The sequence below is a fragment of the Schistocerca piceifrons genome, chromosome 5 (assembly GCF_021461385.2).
Source record: "Schistocerca piceifrons isolate TAMUIC-IGC-003096 chromosome 5, iqSchPice1.1, whole genome shotgun sequence".
Lineage (NCBI taxonomy): Eukaryota > Metazoa > Arthropoda > Insecta > Orthoptera > Acrididae > Schistocerca > Schistocerca piceifrons.
The window spans coordinates 62,178,316-62,192,818 of NC_060142.1; the positions used below are offsets into that span (position 1 = coordinate 62,178,316).

Below are 14,503 nucleotides of genomic sequence, written 5' to 3' on the forward strand. Positions count from 1 at the left end.
GTTCCAAATCCCTGAAGACTTTCCATCTGGATGGGATTTCCAGAACATGATTTGTGAAGGAATGAAAAAAAAGAAGGGAAAAACACAGAAAAATAGAATATTTTTACCAAGTCTACAGAGCAAACTGCACCTCTTCATGCAACTTATGATAGATGAAAAGATAGAAGGAAAATGTGAACCTGGACAGAGAGTAGTTTAATGGCTGTGAACTCTCCAGTGGTGACTCAGAATCATTAATTAGAACAGCTGAAAACTGAGAAGAATTTTCCTTGCCCCCCTTGCTTGAAGAAATAGCACCCAAAGAAGAAAGCTATGACTGTATATTTTTTCTTTGACCTTTATATTTAGATTGTTGTCCTATTTCAGTGTAACAACAAAGTAGACAAATATTGAAAGAAACACAGTTTGGCTTTGTGACAGCAGCTTGCTCTTGACAAGAAATTAAATAAGGTGTATTCTAATAGTAATGGCCATTTGCTTATGTTTAAATGTTGGCAGCTCAGAATAAAGTCACGCAGCACTTCTTCAGTTGTGATGTGCATTTTGTAATTTGCACTTTGTATGCGTAGCTGCTCATAGTCACCAGGAGTTGGGCCTAGTTTATGAACCTATGGTTATTAGTGATAGAAAAGTTAGACAGTGGTGCTAGGACTTTAATGCCATAACATAAAGTCCCAACTTATTTTGTTTTTATTATTTTGACAGAATCTTAAAATCCAGAGTATACTCAGGCAACTTAAGAACAGACTTTTGAAAAACTAAAACCTCTCTTATACCCATTTCAGTGCTGATAGTTGAATGATTGGCTGCTAAAGAGTCCCGTATTTGTAGCCTGGCTGTCATGTTCTGTTTGAGGTGGTTGCCACTAGGTATCATCTTTACTGTGTGCAGCTTTGGTTACTCAACAATAAGACATAAGCTTTCAAGCTCTGTCCTCTATTGTTTAGGCAGTGCTTCTAGCTGCAGTGATCCTTAATTTGACACTGAATTTAGCAGCTCAGAAAGTGAAGAATAATGTGATTTTATTTCATTAAAGACTGAAAGTGATGACAGTTTGTCAGATAACTGACAATTGCTTGCCAGTGATATAAATATGTGAACTGTGCCCCATCCAGCTCCTCCAAGATTTATGTTCACAGAAAACCATTTTAAAATACATGGCTCTACTTCATATCTACACAGAAACCGAAAAATTAGTTTTAGTTTTAGGATGTTTTAGTCGAAGTCTAGTGCATTAGTATTCCCAGGATGTTATTAATGCTGCTCTTTAAAAATCTGTAACTCATTATTATGTTCTTTCAAAACTATCATTATATGTCTGTATGTAATGCCTTGGATTATAAGATGTTTTTAATAAAAATTACTATTTTTTGGGTCATAACTCACTAAAAACTCAACAGGTATGGGGTTAAAAGTGGTCATACAAATGTGTATTGTGAAGAGCGGAGTGGCAGACTCTAAACCCTTACCATTGAAATTGTCCAATAAATGGAAAAAAACTGTGATCTGATCAACGGTTGATGATTGCTGCTCTGCCTGATGTATTCCTCCTGTTTGGCACATCACGATTATCATAGAAAAGCATGGCTATTGCAAACTGTATACGAGGTGGCTACTGAAAATGCTTTCCAGACAGCACAAAGGACAATGAATGCTGAACGTGTGAGCACTTTTGGACTGATATTGACAAGATGGAAGTGACTTGTTTTCCTGTATTATTATGGGCAATGAGATGTGGATATTGTACACCAACATGGAATCAAAATGACAGTCTGTGTTGTGTAGTCATTAAACTTCATCAAAATAAAAAATACTTCAATAATCGTTTTAATAAGTTGAAAATGATGACTAATGTTTTCTAGAGTGAAAAGAGAATTCTTATGGTGGATGTCATGGATGTGGGTCAATGATTACAGCTCTTGTGTAATGAAAAAATAGTCCCCAAACTGATTTATGACACCCAAAATGATGGAGTGAGACACTGTCATTCCCTTCCACTACAGTGTCATTCTCTTCCACTACAATGTGTGTCCACAGATTCAGCATTTCTGCTGGGGCCTTATTGACCAACTACCTTACAGCCATGAGCTTTCACTCAGTGACTATTATCTCCTCACACCTGCCTTATGAAATTATTCTGCACCTAACATCCTTTGAGGAGAATGTAGTGAGAACTCTTTCAGTTCACTGCTTTTCATTTTATTTTAGTTTTTGAACCTAAATCCAATTGTTGCTAGCTTATAACAACTTTCATTGATTTTATTCCCTTATTACCCATGGAAAAAATCACAGTAATCATTGTCTTGCACAAAGAAATAAATGAAATAAATATTAGTAACCAATCTCTTGTTTACAGGTTCACATCCTGGTGAATATAAAGAATTTCTATATGAACCAAACGTAAATTTTTACCGTAATGGTTCACTTGAGTTCTTACACATAAGCAAAGACAGTGAAGGATACTACTTATGTGAAGCTAAGAATGAGGTTGGAACTGGAGTCAGCAAAGTCATATTTCTGAAAGTTAATGGTATGTACTGTATTTTTGCCATGGTGTTTAATATGTTAGATATTCTCATTGGCCTTTAAGATCTGACTCTGTACTGTTTTATGCTATTGTTTTATATGCAAATGACATACAGACTACACAACTTTTATTTAGAAGATTTTCATACATGGTGCACATGGTCATACTCAGTTACAAACTCCAATGTTTCGAGGTTTTTTCAGTATTTAGAATAAATTTAGATGCCCTGAACCATCTGTTAAACTGTCATCCACACTAGAAGTGGTTTTTTTAAAAAGCTGCTACAATTATTGTCTTAGCTTAAAACAGGTTGTTATTTCAATGCTGTGTTAACACTGCTCTGTTTTATATTTGGTGCATTGTTTCTGAAAGTATAAGAGCTCTATCCAATTTATTGATAATGAAAAAGATAAATATTTTGTGTTATTCTATTTCTTCCCATCAGAGTTCATTGCACAGTTCTTATCCTGACAGTCAAAGCACCAATCATAAAACTGTGGCACAGTCTATTTAAAATAAAAATAAATTTACAAGTCTTCATTGGAAACCTAAACATCATGTATTAGTCACTAAGAAGTGATGAAGATAGGACATCAATTTCAGCTTATACAAAGAGATGTTGAGAACAATTCTTTGCATAAATTGATTTTAAAAGTATGCTGTAGTATTGTTCACAGTGCTTGTAGACTGTACATGCGGAAAGACAACATTTGCATGACACTGACTTTGTCTATTAACATACCTAACCACTGAAAAAGTGTTAATGGTATACTTAAAACTTTCTCAGGGAAAATATGCAGATGATTGTCTTTCAACTACATATTTCAGCTCCGGCATACTTTCCACAGAAATCAAAACAAATGCAAGTGGAGAAGGGTGAGCAGGCACATCTTCAGTGCACGGCTCTAGGTGACACACCAATTGATATTATGTGGAAGGTAGGAGGAAAGCGCATAGCTGATGACATGGACCAAAGGTAAAGATATATAAAATGTAAAGGTTACTCACTTAAATTTCAGATTTGTAGCACTGCTACATTCTTTTATATTTTCATTTTTTAAAGATTTTATTGTTAGTGCTTGCTATTGAAACTGCTTTTTTTCCCCTCTTGCTCTCTTTGTTTCCTACCCTTATTTTGTACTTCTGTCAAATATTCTTCCCTAATCAATACCTTTTGCTCTTTTATGTACATACTGTTGCACACATCGATGCTCTGCACGCCCATTGTGACTCAGTACCACCAAGAACAATCAGTTCTCAAAAGGGTCTCAACTATCTCTTGTTATGCACTCAAATGAGAAATATCTTACCCACTATCCTTCCTACCCCTCTCACAGAACGATTCTGCTGCCCACTGAACCTACACAATGCCCTTTTCCACTTCCACCCTAACCCTGCTCCAAACCCCTTGCTCATGGCTCACATCCCTGCAGTAGACCTGTTTTATATATCCACCCACCACCACCTACTCCAGTGTGGTTACAGGCATCATCTATCCTATCAAAGGCATGGCTACCTGTGAAAGCAATAATGTGATCTTCACACTAAGCTGGAACCACTGTGCTGCTTTCTACGTGATCATGAAAACCAACAATCTGTCTGTCAGCATGAATGACCACCACCAGGAGAAAGCTGGACCACCCAGCTGCTGAACATGCTGCCTGTAATAGTGTGCTTTACTTCAAAGACTGCTTCACAGCCTGTGCAACCTACATTCTCCCTATCAGCCTCAGCTTTTCTGAATTGTGCAGTGTGAACTCTCCCTGCAATATATCCTATGTTTCTGTAATCCCCTGGCTTCAACCTTTTCCAGTCTCCATCCTTCACCTCCCACTCCAGTGCTACACAGTCTTGTATTCCACCCACTAGTCTTTTTCCCCTCCTCTACCTCTCTCCATTTCCGCTCTTCCTCCCTCCCTCCACCCCTCAAAACTCCCAGACCTACTACCAGACCTACCCTGTCTCCACCATATCCCTCCATGCTCTCACAAGCAGAAATACACCTTCCCCCACCCCACTGACACTGTATACAGAAGTAGCAGTGACAGTGTTTATTCTGTGACTTTTGTACAGCTTACTCTTGTCCATGTACAGTAATATATTCTCATGCCCGTAAATTGAGCACGTAATTCAAGAAAATATTATTCTTATGTTCCTGATTCCTGACAGTGCTAATTCAGGCTTTATCAGTCAGATTGATAGTACATAATGAAAAAGGTCAGACTGCCATAATTCAAGCAGTGTCTAACAAGTGGTGACCCAAATGTGATTGAAAAGTTGGTGTGATCTGAAAGCCTGCATGATTTGCAAGCTGAAGAGCACTCAGTCAACATGATGCAAGGCAAACAGCAGTGTCAAGATTAGCCACACTCCTGTTCCTATTCTGGCCACATAACATAGTTCTGTGGTTTGTAAGGTGAGTTTTTGCTATGTTGGAATTAGGCAGACTCAATGAAGTTTGCCCTGATTTTGAGCCAGTTAGAGCACCATTACAATGAGGGAGTACAGGATGTAATAACCACATCATTGGCAGAAAATTCTTATAACAAGCTTATTAATTCGAACAGTTGCAGCCTTCCAGGAGAACAGAAACTGTCAAATGCTGACACAAGAGGATATGGGTGACCACAGACCACCACAGTACCTTCAATGCCTAAGAAGCAAGGTAGACACTGGTCCCAGATAATTTGCTGCACGCCATTTGAAGCAGTCATTTACCATCACAGGTTGAGGTGATAATAACACCACAATCGAAAATGCTGTTAGATGCCATTGAAGAGCTTGCAGACCAAATATAGGAAGCCATCACTGCTGTTCAGGATAGCACAGTGACAAAACCATGCAGAAATACAGTTCTTTAGTGGCAAAAGTGGGTTTACTGTGCACACAAATTAGCAAGCTGTTGAAGCAAACCAGTGCCAATGTTAGAGAATGATATCATAAGAAATTTAGGGGCCATTTGTCAAGCAGCACTGCATCCTCCAATGCAGACCACTCTACATGGTGGTACTATCATAAGTTCAGTGAGTGGGTGAGGAAGTGTACTGCACCATGAGCTTAACCAAATGCCAATAGCAGACAGTCATAGATGCAGCCAATTGCCTGTCACCATCACGGTGCTTTTCATCAGTGACAGAAAATTAGGTCAAAAGTATTTGTTGGACACTAGCTCCAATTTAAGTATTTTGCTGTGAACTTCAACTCCTCATTGCAGACCACAGGCAGCATTTTGTTTGACAGTGGTGAACGGCTCCTCCATATCAGTTTACATAACTCAGCAGACAGAACTAGATCTGGGACTCTGTTACTCTTTCATCAGGTTTTTAACGTCACCTACATCTCAGAAGCCATCATGAGAGTTGACTTTCTAGCTTATTAAAATCTGCTGCCACACGTGGTTAATTCTTGACTAGTGATATTCAGCTGCAGCGCAGCTGTTCACAGTGCCAAGCTGATGCAAGGGGTAACCGTAAGCACACAACACTGCTACAACAATTACTAATTTGATTAGACCTCCAGATGTTCCTAAACAAGTGCTACACAATACAGTGCATCATATTAAGACTACCAATGGCCCACCTGTATCAAGCAGGCCTAGATGCTTGACACTCAAACGTCTGGCTATCACTAAAGTCACGTTTGACACTATGTTAAAAAAGACATTATCCAACCACCAAGTGGTCCATGTTCAACCCCTCTACACCTAGTATCTCAGAAGTGTGGAGTGTGGGGCCCATGTGGAAATTATCATGCACTTAACAGCAGAACTTCACCAGATAGCTACCCAGTATCATTGTTACGTCTTACATGGACCTACTATGTTCAGCATCCTGGATTGTACCAAAGCTTACACTCAAATTCCTGTAGCAGAGGAGGACATACCCAAAGTGTCTATCATCACTTTGTATGGGTTGTTTGAATGCATGTACATGACATTTGGCTTATGTAATGCTGCTTAGACATGGCAGTTGTTTATCAGTTCAGTTTTGCAAGGCTTGAGATATTGTTTTACATACCTGGATGATATCTTTTGTGCCACTGGGGAGCAACATCAACAACACTTAATCAAAGTGTGCAAATGTTTATAGCAGTATAGTGTGTTTTTGAACATGGTTAAATGTTTTTTCAAACAATCTGAGATCACCTTCCTGGGCCACCAAATTTCTTCTGTGGGCTCCCTACCATTACTAGAAAAAGTCAAAGCTGTCCTGCAGATACCAAAACTGAACACCATTAAAGAATCATGCCTGTTTCTGGGGACTTTGAATTTTTATTGCCAACATCTGCTGCGTTCAGTGAAACTGCAACAACCATTAACTGCTGCACCGTCTGCCCCGAAAGTCAGAAACAACACCACAGTTCAGTGGATGGTTTTGACGAGCTCTATGTTTCAAGCCACAAAACAGAGTACAGTGAATGCTGCATTTCTTGCACACCCCAGGCTGGATGCTCCCTTAGTATTAGTAGTGGATGCAAGTCAAACACTATTGGTGCAGAGTTGCAGCAGTGCTCAGATGACTCATGGCAACCACTTGCGTACTATTCACACGAGCTGTCACCATTACAGCAGAAGTGGAGCACCTACAAGCATGAGCATCTTGCTGTGTACAGAGCAGTTTAGGTACTTTTGACCACAGTTAAAAGCAAGAGTATTCACATCTATGCTGATCACAAACCTTTATGTATGCCTTCAAGCAGAACAGCAACTACTCCTCACCTCACCAATATAAGTACCTAGAATTCATAGCTACATTCAGAACAAACATCAAGCACTTTTCTGGTATGAGCAATGTAGTTGCTGATTGCCTCTTGTACATCAACAGCGTCTCATGGCCTGTAGATTTCATGGAACTGACTTGGGCACAGCAAAATGATCAAGAGCTCCAAAGTTTTTTTATTTGATGACACAGCTGCAACTTGTCAGCATGTGTGGTGAGGAAGTCAAACTGTATTGTGATACCTCTAATGGAAGATCACACCCTTCGTTACTAGCTGCAGTTCATAGACAGCCCACACAACGTGTGTCACTCTAGATCTGTCTGACTTTTCATCTGATGTCAATGCATTTTGTATGGCTCGGTATGGAAAAAAGACTGTATCAACTGGACACATACATGCCTATAATGCCAATGTAACAAAGTGTCTTGTCACATGCACATTTCCATTGGCAATTTCGAGGATACAACCTTACATTTCATGCATGTGCACATTGGCACAATAGGACCATTGCCTCCACAAAATGACCAATACTACTTAGTACAACAGATCATTTCACTCGTTGGCCGGAAGTGGTGCTTTTGGAAAATATTTCCACAGAAATATTAGCTTCTGCTTTTGTGTTGACATTGTTAAATAGGGTTGGTTGTCCTCTCCACATTATGGCTGACTGTGGATGACAATTTGAGTTTGATTTTTTCACACAGCTTGCGAGAATGTGTGGATATATGCATCAGAAGACCACCAGCTATCATCTGATGAGAGCAATGCCATGATTGAGCTGCACTTATGTCACAATACCACCTGGGTGACCACTCTTCCAAAAGTTCTCCTCAGTCTGTGGAACACTTACAAGCCAGATATTGATTCCTCTGCAGCAGAACTGATTTATGATGAAGCATTACATCTTCTAGGAGAATTTATTGATGCCAGCTCTCTGCAGTCATCATCTCAAGATGACTCTGCAGTCATCATCTCAGAATGATCCAGGTTTTATGCAATGTTTGTGGCACCACATAGTTCACATCTGTCCTCGCAGAGCCTTCAGATATGGCACACTACCTAGTTATGTGCACCATTACTTGTACTATTGTTTGCACGTAATGCTATGTATAGACAGCATGAAACCACCATTACAGCTTCTTTATACTGGCTCACTCTTATATTTTAAGAAGAGGTACACAGATGCTAGACATTGTGGTGAATAGCAAAAGCACAACCATCTCTCTTGATCAAATTAAGCCCGCCTACATCTCCCAGGAGGTACTTAAAGCCAAAATATCAAGAAGACAGGTTTGTCTTCCGGTACCAGGCCCACAACCACAGAAGCAACAACTACATGATGCCCAACCACAGTTGGTGTGCACGACTCATTCTGGAAGTCATTTGCATTTTCCTGTGCAGTTTTTCGACAGTGCTCCGCTTCTGCCACGGAGGCTGCTTTAGCGTCAAACCACTGTCGTCTGCTGCATGTAAAAGATGTTGTTGTTATGCTGACAAAGCTGTAATTGTGCACCATCCAGTGATGCTGTATACAGCAGCAGCAGTGACAGTCTTTATTCTTTGACTCTCAAACAACTTACTCGTGTCCACAAATTTTGTACATAGCTACACAGTTTTCCCATTTCAACTATGTTGATACTTGACAGACTGTTCTTCATTCATATATAAAATTTCCCATGCCTGTTAATTGAGAGTGTTATTCAAGAAAATAAAGTTCTTATATTCCTGATTCCCAAGAGCACTAATTCAGGCTCCACCACTTGGCTTCATAGTATATAATGACAGAGGCTGAACTGCCCTAATTCAAGAATTATCAGACAGTACCAATAACTTCACCAACTGAAGGTAAGTACTGGCCAGCAATTTTGTCTCATAACTGAGTAACTGTTTATGCTATTCACCAACTAACATATGTCTATTGCACTGCAATGCATATAGAAGTGACCACCAGAAAACTGGCTGAGCACATGAATGGGCACAGAACAGCTGTTGGCCTGTGGGGACATCCAGCGTCCAGTTGCTGAACGTGCTCTACAGCGTCACTCAAAGCTATACCACATGGGCAGTTTTTCCAACTGATATTGCTTTCCCTTAACTCCAGAAGTGTGAACTTGAGTGTGAATTCCTTGCATCCCAAACTCTTCTGGACTTGACCTCCATCAAAATGCAACTCTTCCCCCACCTTCTCTTTTTACCATCTACAGCATCACTCAAAGCCACACCACATGGGCTGTTTTTCCAACTGATATTGCCTTCCCTTAACTCCAGAAGTGTGAAATTGAGTGTGAACTCCTTGCATCCCAAACTCTCCTGGACTTGACCTCCATCAAAATGCAACTCTTTCCCACCTCTTTTTACCACATTGCTTTTATTATATTTTTAATATCTGTAGTTTTTTATTTTAAGACTATACCTTATCCAGTTATTTTCTGAATAGCTTTTTTTATTTTTTCATCTTCATTCTTATCTCTCCTCTCCTCCACTCCCCCCCCCCCCCCCCCCCCACCTCTCTCTCTCTCTCTCTCTCTCTCTCTCTCTCTCTCTCTCTCTCTCTCTCTCTCTCTCTCTCCCTCCCTCTCTCCCTCACCCTCTCCCCCCTGTCTCTCCCCTTCTCTCTCTCCCGCCCCCCTCCCCCCCTCTCTCTCTCTCTCTCCTGCCTCCCTCCCCCCCCCTCTCTCTCTCTCTCTCTCTCTCTCTCTCTCTCTCTCTCTCTCTCACTCACTCATTGGTTTTTCGTCATCTCATCTCCTTTTCCTTCTAATTCTTAATTGTGCTATTCATATCCTCTTAATCTCACAATTTTAGAATTTACTCATCTCTTATGGGAGTTTAGGCTAAATGACAAGTAATTCCATGCATCATTAAACCATGACAAAATATGTCAAGTGTTTTCTTACATTTATTTCACAACAAAATTATTTCTGTGTTACTCATTGAGTTTGATCTTTAATAACTGCTAAATGAACTTACAGTGGATATGCACATCCTATCCAAATGTAAAGTAAAAGAAAGAGATGCAGACATATTTTGCTACATGTTGGCAGAAAATGAATTATCAGTGTCGGCTAGAAAATGAAAGTGTTAAAATATATCCAGACATTGTTTTCACAGAAGGAGAATAGCAAAGAGACTAATCAATCAGAAGGTGTGAAAAGTGGTTGATGTTCTTATAGTGAAATAACACTGGAACCTTATGAGACCATACATATGGAGGATAATTTACACATAATAGAAGTCTTGCTTTCACAATTATCAAAACAAGCTACTGTTGCCATGTTCATCTGAAATGTTTGAGAAATGAAAATAAGAGTCATTGACAGAAAATTTTCAGTGTACTCTAAATTTTACATGGCCATGACCATGACAATACACGTGGAAGAAAGCACAGGTCACATCTGTCTACAAGAAGGGTAGCAGTGATGATCCACAAAATCATCCTATATCATTGACATCCATTTGTTGTAGAAACTTAGAACATATTCTTTGCTCAAATGTAATGAGGCATCTCAAACAGATGACCTCCTCTGAAATTATCAGTCATGCAAAACCCAATTCCCACTTTTCTCACATGATATTCTGAGACCATGATTCAAGACAGTGAGGTAGATGCAGTATTTCTTGACTTCTAAAAAGCATTGATTCAGTAATAACATACACTTATTATTGAAATTATGATCATACGGCTTATCAAGCAAAAATTGTGACTGGATTGAAGATTTCTTGATAGGGAGGAAACAGCATCTTATCTTGGATGGAGAATCATGAACAGAGGTAGAATTAACTTCATGTGTACCACAGAGGAATGATCTGGGGCCCTTGCCATTCATGCTGTATATTAATGGCCTTGTAGAAAAAATTAATAGTAACCTCAGACTTCTTGCAAATGATGCAGGTATCATGTATAATGAAGCACTGTGTACAATACGGTCACAAATAATCAGTCATATTTTGAAGTGGCGCATAGATGGACAACTGGTTTTAAATGTACAGAAATTCGAAATTGTGCACTTCACAAAATGAAAAAAAATGTGGTATCCTATGACTATGACATCAGTTAGTCACAATGGAAATCAGTCAACTCATATGAATACCTGGCTCCCCAAGAAAGCATTTGTTCTCCCGCATTATTTAAATTGTACACCAATGATCAACCATGTAACAAGGCATGCACCTCATTTATTTATTCCAGCAATGTGTCCTTCTGTACCCAAGGTGCCAAAAGGCAACTTTTGTCTGCTCTTTGGCTATCTGGGAGAGTGTTATGAAGATAGCAGCATGAAGCCAAATCCTAGTAAAACAGTAGTCAGCACTTTCCACCTTCACAACAAACATTCCAATTAAAAGTTAAAAGTCTTGTGGTTGTGAACTCCTCTCAGTCAACAGCTCTACCCATAAATGACTCGGGGTTGTTCTTGATCGGAGTCTGCATTCAAGGAGCAATCTGACAGCTTCAGAATAAAGGTCACAGCATGAAACAGTATCTTAAAAACACTCAAAGGCACAAGTTGGGTAGCAAGCAACATTTGCTTTGGAAGTCGTATCTGGCCTTGTGCTGCTTGGCAGAAGAATATGCTTCCCCCTTGTGGTACGAGTCCTGCCACTCGAAACATTGCTCTTCACGAAACTCGGTGACAGGATACTTGACACCAACTCTATTTGAGAAAAATCTCAGTTCTGGCCAGAATAGCACCAGCCAACATCAGAATGATAGTCCAATTTGACAGCACAAATTTGAAAGGAGCAAAGTGAGCACCGATGATAGACACCGGCTTCAGGGGCGTGAAGCTGTTACTCATTGTCTTCATGGCAGGAAAGATTTATCTCAAGTACTGCCCCTTTAGTGAAGTTAAAGGCAGGAAAAATACATCAACACTGGCAGGACAGAGCTACATGCGATTGGAGCCCACCAAGAAAGAAACTACCCCAGGAAACAGCCTGCCATGGCCATCATGTAGATCAGTTAATCTTCTTCACATGGGAATTGGCCAAAGTAATATTGCCATGTTAAAATGGGGACTCTGTGATAACCATAATGTGTCTCGTGTGTGTGGTGCTAAGCAGATGATGAGCCATTTCCTTTTCTGCCATTTTTACGCCATTTCCTCAGGCATCATAACACATAATTATCTGTCATTAGCAAACCCGTCAGCAATGCACTTTTCTGAGGCACTACACTTCTGTAATAGGGATAGGAAACTGAATGATCACATAGGCTTGGTTGGAGGTAAAGCCGATGGCAGACTTCATATTTCTGATAGAATTATAGTGAAATGCAATTCATCCATAAAAGAAATTACTTAGAAAACACTTGTGTGACTCATCATACAATAATTCTCAAATGTGACTGTCATGAAGTTTCCAAAAAAACAAAACTGGCAAACACTTAAAGATAGGTGCAAACTATCCCATGAAAGCGTGCCTACAAAGTTCCAAGAACCAACAGCAAATGATGAATCTAGGAGTATACTACAATCCCTAATTATTGATCCCATAAGGATCACAAAGACAAATTTAGACTAATTATAGCACATACATATAGATGTTTAAGTAATAATTATATCCATGCTAGATATATGAATGGAAAAGGAAAACATCCTGACAACTGGTACCATGGGGAATATCCTTTGTCATGCATTTCACAGTAGTTTGCACAGTATGGCTGAAGACAGATGTAGATAATAAATGTACATTCTCTTGTAATGTATAGCTGCTAAGGATATTTGGTTGTCTTATTCTCTGTCTCATTATTGTGACCTATTTTGTTTTTTATTACTCACAATAATTCATCATTTTATGAGAATTTATTGCAAGAACAGATTTTTTTACAATAACTTATTATTGACTGATATAAATGATTACGCAGCTTTTCAGTTAGTGATGACCAGATGATAAGAAGCGTGAACTAATGCAACTCCAGTGAGATCAAATACACCAAAAGAATGTATCTTTTTCAGGAACTAGTTGGGTGTCCTTTATTGATATGTTATTTATCATTGAGCAGGAACTTTGTTGTGATTAAAAATTATTCCTTGACCCAACCAATTCACTACGTATCTGCATTTGTGTGTTATCTTCTTGAATAGTCTTACCTCCACTATTTAAATTATGCATTCTTTACATTAAATTCTCCATCCAGAAATTGTCTCTTATATTGTAAGGATTGGTATCCAGTTGAGATAGTTCATTCATACACTCACTCATCATGTTCCGTAGATCCTATCAGGAAAGAGAACCTTTAAGAACGTGCAATGAGTCAACTTATACATTAACAAAAGACAAGCAAATAAGATAAACATAATTTGTATGCTATTTTAGCAAATCAGCCACTATACTGCTTAACCTACTCATGTTGAATCCAGCTAAATTTAATCAAGTAAATTAGGGAGGTGGCTGTTAATTTTCAAGGAGCTGCAGCCCCCTCATTTATATCTAATAGCTGCTGTTTATCTTCTGTTGTGTGTTATCTACTTGAATAGTCTTAGCTCCACTATTTAAATTATGCATTCTTTACATTAAATTCTCCATCCAGAAATTGTCTCTTATATCCTAAGGATCGGTATCCAGTTGAGTGCACTGATATTATTCAAAGAAAATTTACCTACAGCTATAGAATCCTGTTTACAATTCATTACTGCCTGTTATGCAGCTTTAGAATGAACACGGCTACTTGCCTTGTAGCTAACAAACTTTTCAATCCTTGAATAGAAATATTCAGATAATTTGTATAAAGAATGGCTAATGAGGTATGATTTTAATTTTATTTTGAACTGGTTGGGATTCAAATGACGTGCTGTGTATTAGTTGGGAGCTTGTTGAATACCTTTGCACCAGAGCATGTAACTACTTTCTGAACTCTAGATAAGGAGGAAAAGTCTACATGAAAAGATCCTTATGATGGTTAGGTTAGTGGTGTTTAACGTCCCGTCGACAACGAGGTCATTAGAGACGGAGCACAAGCTCGGGTTAGGGAAGGATGGGGAAGGAAATCGGCCGTGCCCTTTCAAAGGAACCATCCCGGCATTTACCTGAAACGATTTAGGGAAATCATGGAAAACCTAAATCAGGATGGCCGGAGACGGGATTGAACCGTCATCCTCCCGAATGCGAGTCCAGTGTGCTAACCACGATCCTTATGAATTCTTCTGATAGTTGTAGGGCTATCTACTTTACATAACTAGAGTTATAATTGTTTCTATAAACTGTTTTCATTCATAACATAATAAACTATATGGGGGAAGTCAAATGAAAACAGATGGA

General features: G+C 39.2%; 1 protein-coding gene across 1 annotated transcript in view; it reads left to right on the forward strand.

Annotated features, from left to right (window-relative positions):
- LOC124798734 (Down syndrome cell adhesion molecule-like protein Dscam2) overlaps positions 1 to 14,503 on the forward strand; it is a 444,553-nt gene that overhangs the window by 274,108 nt on the left and 155,942 nt on the right. The window contains exons 14-15 of the mRNA XM_047262262.1: positions 2,357 to 2,530; positions 3,356 to 3,503. Of these exons, the coding sequence (XP_047118218.1) occupies positions 2,357 to 2,530; positions 3,356 to 3,503 (322 nt within the window). The remainder of the gene's footprint in view (positions 1 to 2,356; positions 2,531 to 3,355; positions 3,504 to 14,503) is intronic.